The 19,414-nt window shown below is 42.6% G+C and overlaps 2 protein-coding genes and 1 long non-coding RNA gene across 11 annotated transcripts in view; 1 reads left to right on the top strand and 2 right to left on the bottom strand.

Annotated features, from left to right (window-relative positions):
- Window positions 1–1,194: 1,194 nt before the first annotated feature.
- VWA2 (von Willebrand factor A domain containing 2) lies at window positions 1,195–16,928 on the top strand. The gene is made up of 14 exons (XM_078599355.1): window positions 1,195–1,481; window positions 1,971–2,045; window positions 2,360–2,493; window positions 2,922–3,031; window positions 3,478–3,669; window positions 5,151–5,284; window positions 7,588–7,726; window positions 9,737–9,792; window positions 10,729–10,836; window positions 11,080–11,097; window positions 11,908–12,474; window positions 12,829–13,374; window positions 14,822–14,944; window positions 16,057–16,928. Exons 1-14 carry the CDS (start codon window positions 1,439–1,441, stop codon window positions 16,110–16,112), a joined length of 2,301 nt encoding a protein of 766 aa, XP_078455481.1. The 5' UTR covers window positions 1,195–1,438; the 3' UTR covers window positions 16,113–16,928.
- On the bottom strand, window positions 8,542–15,742 carry LOC144721598 (uncharacterized). Of its 2 annotated transcripts, XR_013585928.1 has the most exons (3): window positions 15,568–15,742; window positions 14,399–14,473; window positions 8,542–13,287 (listed from the first exon to the last, which is right to left on the bottom strand). It is a non-coding gene; the product is annotated as an uncharacterized LOC144721598 (long non-coding RNA). The 2 variants fall into 2 exon arrangements; XR_013585927.1 differs by having other exon boundaries at window positions 8,542–14,473.
- The window catches only part of LOC144721593 (SH3 domain and tetratricopeptide repeat-containing protein 1-like), a 28,634-nt gene continuing 25,187 nt past the window's right edge, over window positions 15,968–19,414 (bottom strand). For all 8 annotated transcript variants that reach the window (XM_078599346.1, XM_078599344.1, XM_078599342.1 and 5 more), the window contains one exon: window positions 15,968–18,287. In XM_078599346.1, coding sequence (XP_078455472.1) covers window positions 17,848–18,287 — 440 coding nt within the window. In that variant the 3' untranslated portion in view covers window positions 15,968–17,847. The remainder of the gene's footprint in view (window positions 18,288–19,414) is intronic.

The raw sequence follows: 19,414 nt of genomic DNA, 5'->3' as shown, positions 1-19,414 counted from the left end.
AGGATGGAACTTGCCCGTGGGAATGTCTGCCTTGGCGGTGGAGCGAAGAAATCATCTCAGGTGCAGGCACTATGTGGATTTTTACATCGCAGAATCGTTAGGAATGACAACGGCTTGGTAAGACATTCACCCATCAGTGGATTAATCCTGGCTGCTAATGATGACGCCATGTCAAGTTGTACAATTGATTCACTGGACGTAATTAGTACAGGACACGAGAATGGGGTGTAATGCCAGTGTAAGAATCAAACAGCAAACGAGGTATTAAATACTGCAAGGTATGTGTGTAGTAATAATAATAACTCGCAACTTAACGATAGGGATAGGCGTGGAAAAGAATGTGTGCGCACCTTGAGGCATCCACAGACGGGCGAAAAGACAAGCTGCCGTGCACTGGCTGGACACTGGAGGTATGTACCAGCACACTCGATGCATTTGTAACAGTAATCTAAACTTAAAGAAGAGCGAAAACAAATTATGTTATGCTGCTGCTGCACTCTTACAGCTTGTCATATTAAAAATCGTGTTTTGATAGGAAACTTAGTGTGCATGTCTAAGTGCTATGACGCAATGCTAGAAGGGCACTGATGACCACAGCAGGTTGTGTTTACAAGTGCTGGTGTTGTTTTCATTTTGGCTCCGCCGAGATTGCTGAAGCGCGATAAATGTCTGTGGTTTTAAATAGCACACTTTGTCTTTGACTTATTGATCTGGGGAACAGACTAGAATTCAATAATTTATTTTTGTTGACAACAGTCTCTCCTGAAAATGGAAGGCGCGATGAATCTCACGGCTCTATCTCGCTACTATTCTTGTACGGCGCTATCACTCGCGTCTTATCAAAGCACCGGAACTTTGCGAGTCGAGGGGAATGCGTAAATCGGCTCAAAAGCAAAAGGGGCATAAATAATGAGCAACGCATAGTGGCAACACAGATACAGTAAGCATGAACACAAACTCAACACTGTAGGTCGGATGAAGACACACACCTGAGGCTAAAAAGTAAAAACGAAGGGAGGTTCCCACACCCAGCACGCATATCGCCGGGCTCTTTCCACTATCTGCCACTGAGATTTTGCCTCCATTGCCGGTCATCTTAAAGCTGCTCTGATTAGGTGAACCATTTATTATGAAAGTCTCGAAGCCTTTGCCCTACCCGTTATCTTAAAGTTCCACTTATCAGTGGCCAGCTCCTTGAGAAAGTGTTTGAGATAGCATAATTACGAGTTGTCTAAGGGTATGCAAGAGCAAATAGTGACTACGGCTATTGCTGCTGCTGCTGCAGAGACTAAATACATTTCGCGAATCTGTTTGACCTTTTTTCTCCTTTCTCCAGAGTGTGAAGACCATCAACGACGCAATGTATGTGTGTTGAACTTCTTTCGCACCGTACGTAGCCAACCGTGTTAATCGGAGCTGCGGGAGAAGGACAACAGAAATGCTAACCCTTTTGGTAATGATGATCCTGTTGGTTTTACAGGGTAAGAACAATTTTTTTTAGACACTCGTTTTAATATTAATATGTTCACGTATTATTGGATAATGGCTACTTTAAATACTTTAGCCAACATGTCATTCTTCTGTCCTTGTGGTGTTTCAGTTTACTATGCTGTCATTTATAGTTTGTGAAATAAGTTAGATATATTGTCTATATTGCTCATCACTTGTACCAGGAATTAAAGTACGTTATGACATGTGCTGTTTGAACATGGAAGCGCCAACTGAAATATGTTTGAATCCCTATAAAATACCAAATACCGAGGTTGAAAATTTGTGTGTTGGTGTTCAAAATGAAAAAAAAATATGATGCTGTTCACTTTGAACTAACATTGCCACAGTATGATATATTATGTTCGCAATGCTTTCCTGGAAATGTTATTTAATATTTATATGTAGATGGATTAATATTAGCCTGAGAAGTATGCCTGCAATATACATAACCTACACGGGTCTCCCTTATCTTTTCTCAGTGTGTCCAGCCATCTCCATGCAGGTGCTGGTTGCAGACCGAGAGACCATAATACAAATCGACATGTCTGGAAAGTGTAGGTCAACGGCTCTTAATGAAGACATATTACACGTAGCCTAATGCACAGCTCTTTCTTCCTATCTCTGGCAAAAAGCTATTAAAACAGATTATTACGGACGTTAATTAAAGAAACTATATATCTGTGTGGACGATTTTATTTTAATTACACGAGTGTGCTGCTGGCATGGCCATTAGCTTTTAAAGAAGTGAAAAAAGGATAATGTTGTGAAGCTAACGCACTATTCCATCGACATTGCTAAACTAAATGATGCTCAAGCGGATACAGTGAAGCCATTGTTTCTCAATGTTGTCATTGCCTCTGTCTCCCAGTGGTGCAATGCTCTGCCGCTGTGGACATCCTGCTGCTAATGGACGGTTCATACAGCATTGGAAAAGTCAGCTTTGAACGCTCGAAGCGCTTCGCCTCCAACCTCTGCAATATGCTTGACATCAATCCGGATCGGGTGAGATCATGTGTACTCTGCATGATGGGCGCTTTCCCACAGGGCAAACCGGGTGGATGATTTAATGAACTGAGCAAACACCTCTCAGCCAGGTGCAATCTTGCGGCGCCTGGGTATCCCGCATTGAAAGGAATGCTGGGCACGCGGATGATTGTTTGGAGGTCATGTCAATCACTGCCTGTGGTGCCCGACGAGCCACCGTCCAAATAGTCAGTCGGCAGCCTCAAAGCCATTACATAATTACTCTTCATTACTTCACTATTGTCTCTTGAAGTTTGATGGACAAATAAACTGCCGTTTGTGATTTTTTTTCTGTTTTCAAGTCGGGGCAAAATACGGTTTATGGTAAGAGTTGAATTTGGGGTAAATTGTGCATCGTGAAGCGTTTTTTGTCTTTAGATGACAATTTAATGTGTCACTCACTACAGGTGCAACTTGGCATCGTTCAGTATAGCTCCAAGCCCAGGCTGGAGTTTGCTCTGGATGTGTACCCTACGAGAGAGGAAGCAAAGGAAGCTATAGCAAGAATAGCATTCCGGTGAGTTTCGTGTTGTTCATACTTCGGCATTCTATTATTATCGCGTTTAGTAATTTGTTCATATGCCATAATATTCTGTTTATGTACGTTATTAATATAAATTACGGTTAAGTATACTTAACCGTAATAATCAGAATGAAATCGTGGAATGAGTACACACGTAGTGAGCAGTGGAATCGTGGTTAGCGCACCGTGCTATGGAACACAGCAACCTGAGTTGGGTTGCCTGGCACGATTAATGTCAGTGATGATACAGTAATTTTGCTGTGACGGTTCCACCTGAAGACCGAAACTTGTGTTGCCTCCGAAACGTCGTAATATAATTTATTTTAATTTTTTACCTACGTGACTTTACCAAAAAAAAAAACAACTATGAAATAATGATGATTATTATTATTATGCTGTATGCCTTACACGTGTATATCACGTGGCTTGTTCACTGCCAGTGGGGGTGGTACAGAGACGGGGCGAAGCATCAAGTACGTGCTGCGCAAGGGCTTCCCGGGCGGTCGAGAGGGCATCCCCAAGATTCTGGTCCTGCTCACGGACGGCAAGTCTCAGGACAACGCGACGTTGGCTGCAAAGCACGCGCGCAACAGCGGCCTGACTGTGTTCGCCGTCGGGATCCGCCACCCTGCGTGCGTCCTGCCAGAACACCTCGCTGATCTTCTATGAACGGGCATTCATAATTTGGAGCTGCATATTTAATGTAGTAGTAGTAATATTACTATTTAAAGCTTTCGTGACTGCAGGGATTCATCTTCTTGGTTCTTTCGGTAAAGTCAAGTGAAGGTTCATTCTTCACCTGAGGACGGCTGCTTGCGTTGTGGCCGCAACGTCGTGAGAATTATTTTATTATGTTTTATTTGTATTATTTTATTATTTCCCTTCTACGTGACTTTACCGAAAGAACCAAGAAGAAGTAGTATTACTCTTTGGTTCTTTCGGTAAAGTCACGTAGAAAGAAAATACATTCAATAATAGAATACGACGTTTCAATTGCAACACAAGCAATCGTCATCAGGTAGTAAACAAACCTAGTGAACTTTGAAGAACAATGCAATACAACACAGAGAGTCGGCTAACACAACAGTCAGCACCTTACCTGGTGGTTACGTTCTTCCAAAGATTGCTAAATTTGAGAGAGAGACAAAACACAGACACGGGGACACACAGACAGACACACAAGCAGAGAGAGACAACACAGAGACACACAGAGATAGACACACAACAGGGACACACAGAGAGAGACACACAACAAAGACACAGAGAGACCCAACGCCTCTGTGCTAAGGCCTTAAATAGAAAGAGAGGTGGGTCTGCTGAAGCAGAGAAATTAGCATGTCAATGAGAGAGCTGTGTTTTAGTAGTAGTATATCAACCCGGCTAAGCAGAGCAGAGCTGAGTCTGGATAGTACTGGGATGGGTGACCTCCGTCCACAACACAGGCTATTTTAGGGGCTCCAGGGCTATGTGGTGGGCAGTAGATGGCAATGCGATAATATCTATTGTTGTACCTTACCGCTATGCTCCTGAGCCTATACTCCCCGCCTATATCAACCTGCCACTGACTGTTGTGGTGAAGTATGCTCAAATATATGCCATGACTCGCAAGGCGTGGTGTGGCCATCATACAGCAATGGATTGATTAATGGGCTGTACGAGTTTATATTTAATATTGTATTAAAGCTCATTCTGCACTGTAGTGAAAATTCTCGGGTAAGGCATAATGCGTCACAACCAGCAGTATTTGTTCCAAAATTCTAACGCTGCCGATGAGACCCAGAAAAATCGAAATCGGCCTAGAGTCTGTATCCATTAGACAAACGCTGAAGATTATAACATAACCATCAGCATTTGCCCAATGGGCTGATAGACCAACACATCTGTGGAGAAACCTCACTCGGGTTCGTTTATTTTATTTATCATCCCAGTTTGATGGTTTTCATTGCATTGCCGTCGACCGTGACACTTTGATTGAGAATGTGTTAAAACGTATGGTGGGGTAGTGGCATTAAAAATGAGCGATATTTGAGATACGTGAAGAACGTTTGAAGTGCTTGCATGGTGATGAAGCTTTTTTTTTTATTCTGCACACGGCCGTTGTCCAATGCTGTAGGTGGGAAGAATTAAATAGAATGGCGAGTGACCCCGATGACATGCACGTGTTCTTCGCGGAGCATTACAACGACGCACTCAATGGCCTTTACACAACGCTCACACAGGCCACCGTGTGCTCGGATGTGCACCCGTGTAAGTACCTTACGCACGCTTTTATTGACTCCAATGGAAATGCGATGAGATGGGTTTCAATGGCGTACCCAGTAAAGGTTGTTGGAGGGGAGGGGGGGGGAATAATGTCTCCTGTTAATTTTATACGTAGGCTTTCACGACCACTATTATGATTCACTAGCCTTTTGCCCGTCCAAGGACGACGGTTGTATTTCAGTAAATCTGAAACTTGCAAGCGAAAAGCAGACACCGCAATGTGATATTCATTGCATCAATTCGTGTGCAATTTGTAAGGCCGTGGTGACACTGACTTCTTTCATTTAAAGGTTATGATCCCTTGTTCATCATGACGTCCTTTTTACTTCGATGTCTCAATAGCGTTACGGAGATCGCGTTACGTGAGGGTTCTGCCTTTGTAGTAAGGGTTGCAAGTTGATGCTGAGGAGGGGAGAGGAGGTGCCTCGCCCCCCCCCCATGTGGAGTGACGTCAACAGCTAATTAATATTAATGATAGAGCGGTGTCTATTTGGAAAACGTCACCTCTTCATGATTATCAATATAGGGAGCTGTTCGATGTGGAGTGACGTCACCTGCTCATGATTATTAATGAGGGGGGGTGCTGCATGTGGAGTGACGTCACCCACTCATGATTATTAATGAGGGGGTGTCCATGTGGAGAACGTCACCTGTTCATGAGTATTAATGAGGGGGGCTGGCCGACGTGGAGTGACGTCACGCGCGGGACACACAGACATTCTTGGCTCATTATAGTAGTAAATAATTTGGTTATTTTTGGGTTAGATTGTCGCGTTCGGCACGATGTCAATTCTGAACTCTTAACCGTCCACCACTTGACAGAGCCGATCAAATTAAGTTTTTGCGTCATGGGCAAATATGCAAATGTATTCTTTTGTTTATCAGGGAAAGCGGAATGTTAAAAAAATAAGCACATTCTTTGTTACAATGTTTTACCTAGCATTGTGGTTTTGCTGATAAACCCCTTCTACCGCTCCCTGGGTGAATCTCTGAAATATCTCTTTTTAGTGCTTGTGTTGCTCTGTGTTGTGAGTACAGACAGTGTTATTTAAAAAAAGTTTTCGTGCAAAGAGCTCTACCAACTTAAAAGGTCTCCTGCTTTGGGGGAGTAATAGACAGTTGGTAGATAAATGCGAGATAAAAAATAGAATCAGGACATTTGTGCGTTGCGATCCTCCAGTCTGTTTTGGGCCATTGCTTTAAGTGTTCACATTATTGGATTTCTTTTTCTTTTTACAAAGCAGAGAATAATCGGCTTTTTCACAAATGGAAAGTACGCGCGTAATGTTGTTATACCGTATTGGATTACTTTTTATATTGTGTTTTTTGCTTAGTGGCAGATGATGAGGACTATTTGTATTCGATAATGTAATAATATAGGTACTTTAAATCTATAATTATAATCACTTGGGCCACTATCTGTTATTTCTGCGGCTTAATAATGGTATAGCATTAACACCTTTTTCTCATTACTGTATATAGCAAGTGCATTGCTAATTTTGTTTCACACCTTCTAATTCTGAATATGCACACCTTCCCTACGCTTATTACCTGTGCACAGACACATCGCACTTTAATAATGCGACGAATTTGTGCACGTAGTTTTAAGTGTGACTGAGGTGCTAGCACTGTTGAATTCTTGAGTTCGATTCCATGTGCCATCTATAATTAAACTGGTTTCATAAGTGTATTTAGTGAGTTAATTGTGTCAGCCCAGTCACCAATGCACAAATATCACGCCACATTAAACTTGATTACACTCAAGAGAAATAAAAAATATCACTTCCATCACCGTGCAATGAGCGATGTGCTGCTCCCTGCTGTGTAGAGCTGAGCTCGATTGGGTGGGTCGTTTTTTAGCATGAAGGGCTGCACTGCTCTGCCAGATCCGAAAGGATTTTTCATCTCATTGCATGACACATAGCACAATCAAGTTCAAATTGGGAAAGAGGGCAAAAAATGTTAACAAAAATTTGTTATAAAAACTGGACGTAGAAAATTGGAGAACACAAACCCTAACAGCTATATTTGGTCTCCTGTACGACATAATTGAATCGCAGATCTGAAAAATCGAATACTTTTATCCATCATTCATCCATTATAGGTAACGCTTTAAATTACGACTGCAACATTTTTGTGTGGGAGAGGCTAGGAAGTTATAGGCGGAGGCGGTTGATGCATTACTATATTCCACATTTAATAATAATAAATGTTATATAATGAAATGTTTCAAATGAATCGCTTGGATGTGCGCGAGCCCCTGGTGGGTGCTTGTGCCTCGCTGTCAGCCTGCAAGGTGGAGTCACGCATTTGCCTGCGCACGAGCGTGGAGTCCGTGCAGGAATATCGCGGCAGTCACGCCTGCTGGAAGGGCAAAAGAGGACAACTCTCCGGGAAGCCGTATGCGACCTTCTGTCCATACTACGCGTAAGCACGTACATGCCATATACTGAGGAAACGTGTATTTGTGCACTGTTATAAGGCTATATTCTTCAAGAAGTCTGGTCAGCGTAGAAGAGTAGGCCAAATACCGCTCTAGAGATGTTCTCTAGAGCTTTTTGTAGCGGAGACCCGTCAGCAGTGGCGTGAACAAGGAATTTCAGGGCTGCACCTTTACCTGTCATACTTGTACTGATGATCAAATAACTTGGAAAGTGCCCAATCCTGTCACATCATGGATGCAATGTAGGGGTGATCATGGATAATGTATGAAATAGGGGACAGTCATGCATCAAAAAAGTGTTGTAGGCTGCTATGGGACTACATTGTGGGAAGCAGAGGTCAGTGCAACAAAATATATTGTTGTACTGTACTATGCTTCAATGTCTATACTCCTCACCTTCACCAACTCACACTGACCAGCGTAGTGAAGTCTGCTTAAATAACCCCCATTACTTTCACGACATAGAATAGCCCTCATCCAGCAGTGGATTGACAACAAGGGTTGTACATGTACACGTATTACTCTACTATCGATTTATTGAAAGATGTTTGTTATTGCGCAGTACAACTCAATTACCCACAGTAGGAACGAAGATGAGCAATTCGGAACAAATCAGCATTAAATATTTCCCCTTTCTAAAAATGCTGCCCTAAGTTTTTGCGGATCGCGTGAGCTCGCCTGGAGATCTGACACAGGGATTTAACGGGTTTGATTGGTTGGTTGTGATTGCTCTCTCAAGACAAATATTGGCAGAGGGCTAAACTTACAATATTGAAAAAAATCATCAATATCATCAACGTCATCATATTTTTTTTATTGATTGATAGACGTCTCCATCATCATCATCGTCGTCGTCATACTACCAGCAGTACATTGAAAGATGTTTCTCCGTCATTCTGATTTTAACTTGACGACCAAAGGTAGTGCAAGGACGAGCCCGTGTACATGGCCACAGTAGCAAGGCGGCGCCAAAGGCAGAACCAGAGCTATTATATATCACAGGGACGACATCAACATTCATTTTTTCTACTTTGGTTGTCTCTTCACAATGAAGGATGTTGACACGCAGGGGCACACATGCATTTTTGATGGGTACGATAACGTAGTTATTTAGCACAAAAATCAATGGAGGTGTTTTCATGTTGTCAAAATGTGTTTTTATTCTTTTTTGATTATTTTATTTCTTATATAACACGTGAAACCTTCGGTGTTGCACGAAAAAAGCCAGCGATCGTTTAACCTTGAGGCCATACGGCAATAACTGTGCATTAGGGGACTATTTTTTTCCATCACGGGAGCAAATTTAACTCGGATGCCTGCGGCTAATTCCATTAATCAAAATGAGGTCACTCTCACCTACTCCGGTGTAGTTATTTTTTCGCAGGAAAAATAAAGTTAAACAACGCAACAAGTCAACAAAGAATTAGCTAAAAGCTGATTTTATAAATCAAAGTTATTTTACAACTGTGTGGGTATTTTCGGTTTTGCTATATGACTCTGGTATGTTTTCGTTGATGTCTGACATTTTGCTCTACATCCTGGGAGCATCTTCATCACGTAACATCTGGGATGAAACTGACAGCTCCTGAAAAACCTCCCAGCACGTGGAGCGAAACGTCGGACATCATGCCTATATATTTGTCCTGGCATACGCTGGAAAATAAGAATTTTCATTATTGTCTAATTGGCCGAACGGATTTATTTATTTAAATGAATTTTCTCTGAGAATATTTTTTTATGTGCATTTTTTTCTCGTTATGGATTTTTTTTACTAAGCAGTGGGGTTTTGTTTTTGCAATATCTGTGTACGGAACTAAAAAATGTATGTGCAGCATTGTGCAATGCAATTTCTTGAATGACGCTATATAAAATGTAATTATTATATACTGAACAATACGCGGTATAACCCTAAAAATCTATCGGAGGCCCAAAGTTCTCTGTAATTGTGCGTGTTTATGGAACACGCAATAAGAAAAACGTGTCACTGTGTACAGGTGGAAGAGAATACGTAACGTCCATCAGAGTCGGTGCTACCGTACTCTGTGCCCAGGTGAGTACGACCTGTAACATCGTTATGTTGTTCACGATGTACCAATTCATTTGTATGGAAAGCAAAATTGTTTCCTTTTTATCCCTGTTTTTTATTGTACTTATTTTAGCACCTATAATGTCCCAGGTGGAGCGGTGCTGGAGTGGTTAACGCACTGAGTTTGATTGCCGGCCGCATCTAACATCGATGACGATTGATATGTCAACCAGTCATGGGCCTTCCCCTCCCCTCTCCCATACGCAAGTGACCAGTGGAAGTTTAATCAAACAACCCCACGACTGACAATCGTTTGGGCAGGCCCTCATTCCAAAAGTAAATTTACAAAGGGCTGCAAATTAGTTGTTGCGTATGATCATCCAGGGTTTCATTTCTGACTGAAAATGTTCTGGGTTGCTGGTAGACTGCAGTAGGCCATAGTGAGCGGTATACTTGATGCGGTGTTCTGGGTCACTGACCCGTACCGACCCAGCTGAAATTAGGCCCTCTTAATGGTTCAGCATTTGAGAGATGTCAATGGGTAACCAAACACAACGTTTGGGGAATGGTCTCAGAAAATGTACTCTTCACAACTGGTTTAGAAGACAAATAGAAGTCACTTCAAAAGACCTCTCTAACCGAATGCTGTACATTGCGCGCGTCCATGATATGTGAAAAGAGATTTTTGTCGCGTATCACTTATACAATACATTGTAAATGTTAACACTAAGAGCTAAGCCTGACTGAATTAAGTGAAAAAGCTATTTTTTATGAGATGATGTTTCTGTGAGGGCATAAGTAATTGCGGTTTAAACCCTGCACCTAAATTGCACTGGTTCAGTGCTCCAATACAAAGAGGATGACTCCCAGAGCCATTAGGGCAGTTCATGTTTTTTCCATTTTTGGATGCAGTTTTGTAGTGTACTTGTTTTTTTTTATTTGTCATCGCTTGCTCCGTAGACCCGTGTGACCCCAATCCATGTCAGAATGGGGGCACGTGTGTGGCTGAAGGAGTTGAGGCGTACAGTTGCCTCTGCCCCCTTGGGTTTGGAAGCCACAGGGACTGCGGTGAGTGCAATGAAAATACGCATTTAAGCTTTTAGTAGCCCGCAGTGTGTATACGGATGGTGTTTTACTTTTTTTGATGTTTTGCGCATTAAATTGCACCAAAGCACTGCACAGCGTCATAGCACACGGCAGATATTACGTGTCATGTGTGTAATCGTCCCTGTGGGTGTTTTTGCAAGAAGGTGGTGCTGTTTTATTTCTTCCATAAAGCCAACCATTATCATGTTATGTTCTCATTTCAAGGTGGGACCCAGTTTTTAGGTAAGTCGTCCACTATTAAATATATGCATTGCATTGCATGTCATTAAAAACAACAGTGGAATGCGAGTCTTTTTTTATTAAGCCACTTGTAAATAACATTGCTAGGCTTCAGCACAAAGCCATGGGCTCTGTGGTTACAACTTTGGGCCAGATACAAATTTTGACAAATGTTCATGAGATTTCTGGCGAAACTGTATTGATGTCTCCATTGCCAACAATGGGTAGAGTTGTTGAGGCATTGTGTTTCAGATTTTTCAACGAAATGTTAATGTAGCCCTGTGTTTCCACTGGCTGTTGGAGAGAATTATTGTAGCATATGGAACAGTCTGCTGTTTTTTAATTCAAAATGATTAGAATCAGAATGTTTATTTATACTTACCATGGGGAATTTAGAGAATAAATGATTACTTATCACACCAAAATATTCCTATTAACAAGAGATTAGCTTATTTGTCTGTCGGTCCGAGGGTTGCTACCTCTGAGGTACAAAAGTCTGGGCATATCATGGGAAGAACAATATGTCACAACACCAGAATAGTTATGTCTTGTGCAGTGCATTATTAAATTTACAAAAAATGCCCCACGAGGACTTACAAGTTTCCAAGGATAGCCACCTCAAATAGAGGACATTCCTGAGAAAGCTCGGACAGTGGCAACCATTGTTGGTCCTGAATAATTTTTTTGGAATAATTGCCAAACGGCATTTCGAGCAAGTGACATGTATTAATTCATGGATATCGATGAAGTTATTTAGTCTTCTCTCTGCTCATTCGGCTGCCATTCCCGGCGGACGTGCGCCCGACCACCCAGTGCCAAGCGTGGCTGCGGGCTGTGCCGTGGACCTGCTGTTCCTAGTGGACGGCTCGTGGAGCATGGGCCTCGAGGGCTTCCTTCGTGCCAAGGCCTTTGTGAAGCGGGTCATCCACAGCCTTCTGCAGACCTCCCCGAGCATTCTTATCGGCTTCATGCAGTACTCCGACACGGTGCACGTGGAGTTCACCTTGGGTCAGCATGCCGGTTACACGAGCCTCGTCCGCAGCATCGACGCCGTCAAGTACCGTGGCGGCAACACCAACACAGGCGGCGCTTTGGCCCACGTGGCCCAGCTGGAGTTCAGGGCGGAGACCGGCTCCAGGCAGGAGGTCCCGCACGCCGTGGTGGTGCTCACCAACTCCAGGTCGCGCGACGCGGTCGCTCCGCCGGCCCAGTTCGCCCGAGAGAGGGAGATTTTCCTCCTCGCTGTGGGGAGCGAGCAAGTCCGCGCGGAGCTACAGAGCATTGCGACGCCGCTGAATGCGCTGCCTTTCAGAGACCCGCTGGACTTGTACAACAAGGTGATGGAGCTGAGGAGCCGGATCTGCAGTCTCAATTCACAAGGTGCTGAAAGTCTGATGATGAATAACGGTCCCGGATAAATGTTTGCGAGTAGACAATTTAAAGTCATAGTAGACATATTTTATGTACATATTGTGTGTTTGTGTGTTATTTGGCATTTCGTTTAGCTGTCATGTATGATAAATGTGCAACGTGCTCTTTGTGAGACTGTCAGTGCACAAAAACGTACACGTTATCTGTAATTTAATTCCAGTTGCATGTATGTTTTAGATGAAGATTTGTATAATTACTTATTGAGATATCTTTAACAATGAATGTTAAAACAAAAGCTTGTTATTGCGTTGTTTTGGTGTCTTTCACAACACGAAACATCATCAGATAAACATATGTCTACAGGATGTTATTCCAGACCTTTGGACGTCATCTTTGTCCTCGACTCGTCTGCAAGCATGGGCCAGCAAAATTTCCGCAGCGTCAAGGAGTTTGTGAAGGACTCCGTGTCGCAATTCGACATCGACCGTGACCTCGCTCAGGTGGCGGCGGTGATTTACAGCACCAAACCGCGCGCGCTCTTCCACCTGGACACGTATGACAGCGAGAGCCGGATGAAGCGAGCGCTGTCCACCGCGCCGTTCCTCGGCGGCCTCGCGCTCATCGGGAGAGCACTCGGCTTCGTGGCCGATGAGCTCCTCACGGTGCACAGGGGAGCTCGTCCCGGCGTGCGGAAGGTCGTCGTGGTGGTGACGGACGGGCTGAGTGCGGACGACGTCGTGGGGCCCGTCACGACGCTGCTGAGCAACGGGGTGTCCGTAATCCTCGTCAGCGTGGGGGATGCCAATCGCAGGCTCTGGATCACTGCGCAGCCCAGCGATGTTATTTCGATCCCTTCCTACAACACGCTAAAGCACTACATGGACAATGTCATCTGGAGGATCTGTGAAGGTATCCCGTTTTTTAACAAGATGCACATTATAAAAAATATATGTTTACTTTTTTAGGTATATTTCATCATGAATGTATGTCATATTTAATGACATTCATATTAAATAATTTATTTCTTAGTTTTCTGGTGTATCTGGTAAACTGTGTAAAAGTTAAGTGTAAAAACATTGATAATAGGGTTTTCCCCTTTTTTCTGGCAACAAAATAGGTGTTAAGATGTTAAAACACCAAACTGAAACCTTTTTCAAGGAATCACGTCTGCATTTACCACAATGCTTGTGGTCAGAATGCAAAAAAACACACTGATAATATATGCATTGTCCTTGAAACTCACTGGTCCACACCAGAGACAGCTTTCATTTAAATGCCATTTGACAAGGTGGTCAGATGGTTCAGAGGTCATATCGCTGTGCTGGCACTGCTGAGAAGCAGAGTTTGAATACTGTCAGTCACTTGTGATTAAACCACATGCTGATATACATCGGATAACATTTTGCTTTGCATATTCTTTGGGTCATTCGATAAAGTCACGTGGAACAATTTATTTTTACATTTTTTTTACAAAAAAACTACGTTTCCATGACGATTGCTTGTGTTGTGATCGAAACGTTGTAGTTTTTTGTAAAAAAATTGTACATTTATTTGTTCTACGTGACTTTACCGAAAGACCCAAATAATATGAATTCCTGCAGTCACGAAAGCTTCAAGTCAAGATTTTGCTTTGCACTTCATTTGACAAAACTGTAGCCTGAGAACTCTAAATGTTAGTTTTACGGTTATGTGGCATAGTGGGAAAGTGCTTCCCCCTACTCTGTAGGTCAGAGGTCACTTTAAAGGGGCTCAGTGGTATCTCTGTGGTATCTGCTTCCATGGGCTGTTCTCTAACACCAATGGTTCCATTTTCCCTGAATAAATTCCAGCTCGTTCATATACTGGACTATGCACGCGACTAGTAACGACAGCCATCGCAAGAGGCATTGTGGACGTGGTGTGTTGGGTGAGAAAGTATTTTAAGGTCACTCACCTGGACAGTCCCAGCTGAAATTATATCCTCATTCCACTCCTGCGACATGACACCAATGACACCCTTGTGGTAAAACTGGAGAAAGACGGCAATGAAAATGATAATACAATGACAATTCAATTTTGACTTAAAGCCTTCGTGACTGCAGGAATTCATATTCTTTGGGTCTTTCGGGAAAGTCACGTTGATAAGTTCAAATAAAATAACCAAAAATATAAAAAAAAACTTCAACGTTTCGATCGCAACACAAGCGTTCGTCTTCCTGATGGCGAACGCTTGTGTTGCGATCAAGACGTCGTAGTTTTTTGTTATTTTCTTTGAACCTATCGACGAGACTTTTACCGAAAGACCCAAAGAATATGACAATTCAAGTTTTACTCAGGGCTTTCTTTCGATAATTTTGCAAACACATTTTCCATGCAGAATCCAAGCAGCCGACCAGCCCCTGCTTGCCAAACCCCTGCACGAATGGAGGAATGTGCTCACTGCTCACCGGCAGCTACCACTGCCAATGTGTGGGTTGGGATGGGCCTCACTGTGAGCACCGTGAGTAAACTCGCAACTTACACGCTATGCTCGTGTAGGGGTGTCAGGGGAAGGATTCCCACCAATAGGTGGGTTAGTGGGAGGGGTGATCGAGGAGATATAAGGAGAGAACGGGCGGGAAGAGGGGGCCTTTGGCGGGAACGATATTGGGATGGCTGGGGACAGGTGTGGATGGAAGAAAAGGATTAAAGGACGAGACCCCTGCAATCTTGTGTCGGCTATCCTTTACACTCGTACTCAGATTGTCAATGCTGTGGATTTACTCTCTCCCAACACACCGGGTGTGCTGTACTAGTAACGCATTGGCATGTTCCGTTTACGTGACAAACCTTACTAATTGGCTGTGTCGGGTGGTGCCGAGTTTAACGACACATTTATATTTACGCGATTTAAGACACAAAAAAACCTGTATTATGGACGGTATGCTTTTTAAAAAATATGTATGTACTTGTACTTGTACAGGCCTTTTGTCAATCCCCTACTAGATGAGGGTTTCTCCACCAGCAGGTGGCTGTGGCTATTTGACTATACCATGGTGGTAAATATATGGTAGCAAAAATGTGTAAGCATAGAAGTTCAGTACAATGATTGATTTTGCTGTACTGTATTGTCTTCAACCTTACCAACCACGTCGACTGGAAATCATGTTGCTTGGTGGTCATGCATCCAAGCACTATACTCAACTCTGCTTAGCTTCCAACATCTAAACGAGATCGTGAACATTATGGGTGATTTGGTCAGAGGCAATGTTTATGTATTGTAATGTATATCCGTCAATCAATTTACTAATGAATGCTTCTCTATTGTTTGACCATGGCTAACCACGCTGGTCAGTGCAGGTTTGTAAAGGGGGGTGCCCAAGATGGTTTCAGATATTACTTGCCACTGAAGACAGCACTCTGCAGGAATGAAACCCAGGGTTCATAACACAGGGTGCTAACCACTGCGCCACCAGTACACCGCTATATCCATATATACTATACCCTAGGATAAAAAAACACACCTTAATGAGATACACAGATATGCTGCTGAGGCATTGCTTTATTGATTTATATGGCAAGAATGAAATATGTTTTATAATATTGTATTTTTTTTTTATGTTTCCTGCACAGGAATTAGGCGGAATGACGTTCACGCTGGCTACCATTACACTGGAGGAAGAACATAGCTGTTTGTTAAAACCATTAAAATATATATCGTTTTTTCATGTTTTGCTATTTGTGTTTAATAAAGTGAATATTTTATCACCACAAACTATCCCGATAAAAATAAGAGTTGTGATTCGGATGCTTCAAATGATCACACAAAGAGAAAATGTTAACATAAAAATGTTTCTGCCATAATTGAATTGGCAATCGCATGTTCAGTGTCACGTTACATACGTAGCAATGTTAACAATGAACAGTGTCGTACTGATGACGAACATATCTCAGTTATACATCAAGTTGTTTGCAAGCTAATTTTCACGATTAAAATGGAGTTCAACTTCTCATGCGACTCACGAGAAACCATGATTAACAATCATCATACATCGAATACATCAGTGCAATACTTAATGGCATAAATACATCACCTTTTAAATTGCTTTGCTTACTAATAGCCAGTAGCTTGAATAAAAATCAATCTTAATATTTCAATTTTCATAATGGCTTTTGTAAATATAGCAGCAGATATATAAATACATTCTTTGTTTATTCTGCCTGATAAATCATGTTCGACGTAAATGTTTATTTTCTTCAATATTATCTTAATATTTAAAATATATACACAGTGCAATAGGCAAACAGTAGAAAAGGTACAAATATGTTAAATGAAATTTTTCGTGTTTGTGTATTTTGACATTACATTTTAATCATATATATTTTAATTATCTACTAATATCACTCTATTTAACCATAAATCAATGCATAAACTTTACATGAGATTCATTGAATGTGAAATGACTTGTAAAATATATTAAACACAGTAACGACATTGTGAAGAACACTGGCCCACACTTTCAGCTGTCTGATGGCAACTGTCCCATCTTGTCTAAAAACAACAACCTTGTGAGTGATCCTGAAGGCCATGATACACTCGGCCGACATGTTAGCAATCCTTCATGGCCATCGTCCCTTGGAAAACATAAGGGCAGCTATTACTTACTGATTAGGCAATCGGACAGTAACAGAGTTCTGTCTAGCCAAACAATACGGTTTCGTGGGAACTGTGTTTGCTGACTGCACCTTTGAGTGACCATGTGAATGTCTATCCCAGTTGTCCACTGAGGGCAGCAAATTTGGCAACTTAATATTTTCACCAAATAAAATTGTGTGGTAACCATTGCTGGGGCCGATTTTTGCCAACAATTACCTAAGAATGTCTCCAGTAAAAACTACCAAACGTCCTTGTTTGGCCAAGACGGTCCTGGCTTAAGAAATACTTTTCTAGTATCCAAAAGCTTTTGCCAAAATCTCGATTTTTTTTTCTTCTTCTCCTGGTCGAAATATTTCTGGTCGAATGCTCGACTTACGATACGGGGGCATAGGGTGGGGTTACATGAGCAGTAGGTGGGGTTGATACGAGGTAGTAAATGGGGCCAATGTCAAAAGCACGAGGGAGACCCTCTCACTGTGTGGGCGGGGTTCATGGCGATGGAGTAGGCGTGGCTATGTAGACACGGGCGGAGCTGACCGAGCGAGGAGCCGCAAGCTCCCCGTGTTTCCGGCTGAGCCTCACAGAAATTTGGTAACGTTACCAAAGTTTTGTTAGCGCACTGGACTTAAACTACGGAGGTTGTCGGTTTGATCCCCCTGCCTCTGTCCAACCAAAAGTATAAATGGATCCCCCACATTTGATCGGCAGATTGTGTGTGGTTTGGGTATAGTGTGGGTAGATATGTACGTTAAGCGAAGGTGTGGGGGCTAATCGGAGGTGCGGGTACTCCCACCTCTTCCAAGACGTCTGGCCAGCATGGAAGAGTAGGCCAAATACCCTCTCGCGGGGCTTTCTAGATTTCCTTCTAGTGAAGCCCCTTCTGCCAGCAGCATCATGAGCAAGCCATTGCTGCGCTGCACCTTTACTCTTTTACCCCAGTGTATCATGGCCTGTGACGGCTCTAGAAGCGTTGCTTCGATGGCATGGACGTTGTTGGCTTCCGGCCCAGATTGATGCGCTTGACGTTGAGCTCGTTGGCCAGGGCTCGCGCCTGCTGGTACAGATGCAGTGAGCGCACCCGGTCCAACACCTGATTGTGGTAGACGGATGCCAGGCGCTCGTACAGCCTCAGTTGCAGCTGCTTGTTGCCCAGCTCCAGCGCTGCCAGCAGGGCCATGTTGTAATAGGCAAGGGCATCTTCTGTGGTCTGGTGGGATAAGATAAAATGGGACAAAAACCAGCACTGTTTATAAGAATAATAAAAAAAAATTAAGTTGGTTCAGTGGTGGAATTTATTGTGGTCAAGCGTTTACAGTGGTAGGGCCACTCTCTAAATTGGATGCTGCACGCAAATGACTGTGTTCATTGCCAAAGAATGCCTCCTGCTCCAAGCTGCTTCCAATAAGCGTTAAGGGGCTCTGTGCAGTGAGCACCTGCAGACTGCTTTATAAGACGTAATTTTTTTTATAGCAGAATATGGAATTCACACCATAAAAATGTTAAGTTTTTTTTATCTAATGATGTAGATTGTCTTAAAGACATTACAAATAGACTAAAATATATGCCTGGAAAAAGATAATGTTGAGAAGCAAAGTTGTTGCGATGTAACGTTCTTTTCTATGCTTGCATTCATTAGCCAGGTAGTGACACTTTGCTTGATCGATTAAAATAAATTCTCATACCCAGGACAAATGCGTAGAATTATATAAGATTCAATCGTATAGTAGATATGTCATTTATATGTAAGTAATAAGCGAGGGTTAAACTTAGGCTAATGGAGTAGACGTAACTTCATGAACAATAAAGAGAAAAAGACAAATGGACTGCAATACAAATTAGACGAAAACATTTAATCGCTGAAGGTAATTGCAGAACAAAAGCATGACGAGTCATCGAAACGCTGGGGAGATGAGCCTTAACATTCCCGAAGTTAATTTACTTTTTGTAAAGCAGCTCATTAATATTAAGTGGAAACAACTCTTAAACAACCGGGAGAGAGGGGCTGTACAAAATACCACATAGCACGGTCGCGAACCCAAATTGGCGACATCATGCCGAACACAACCACTCAAAATATGACTGAAACAAAAAAGAAAAAACATGCATGTGCATGAATTCCGTAACACCTATACTCTTTCGTTCTTTCGGTAAAGTCACGTAGGTATAAAATAAAATTTTATACCGAAAGAACCAAAGAGTATGGATTCCTGCAGTCACGAAAGCTTCAAATCCGTAACACTTTCCAACACATACTTGGACCTTACTTATATATTGCTGCTGCTCTGTTATCAAAGTTGGCAATAGATATATTGCGCTCTTGGCCACACAACGGGA

This window comes from Lampetra planeri, chromosome 12 (genome assembly GCF_965212315.1).
Source record: "Lampetra planeri chromosome 12, kcLamPlan1.2.h2, whole genome shotgun sequence".
NCBI classification, from domain to species: domain Eukaryota; kingdom Metazoa; phylum Chordata; class Hyperoartia; order Petromyzontiformes; family Petromyzontidae; genus Lampetra; species Lampetra planeri.
Note: the sequence above shows the minus strand (reverse complement) of the source record. Positions and strands in the feature narration are given on the sequence as shown.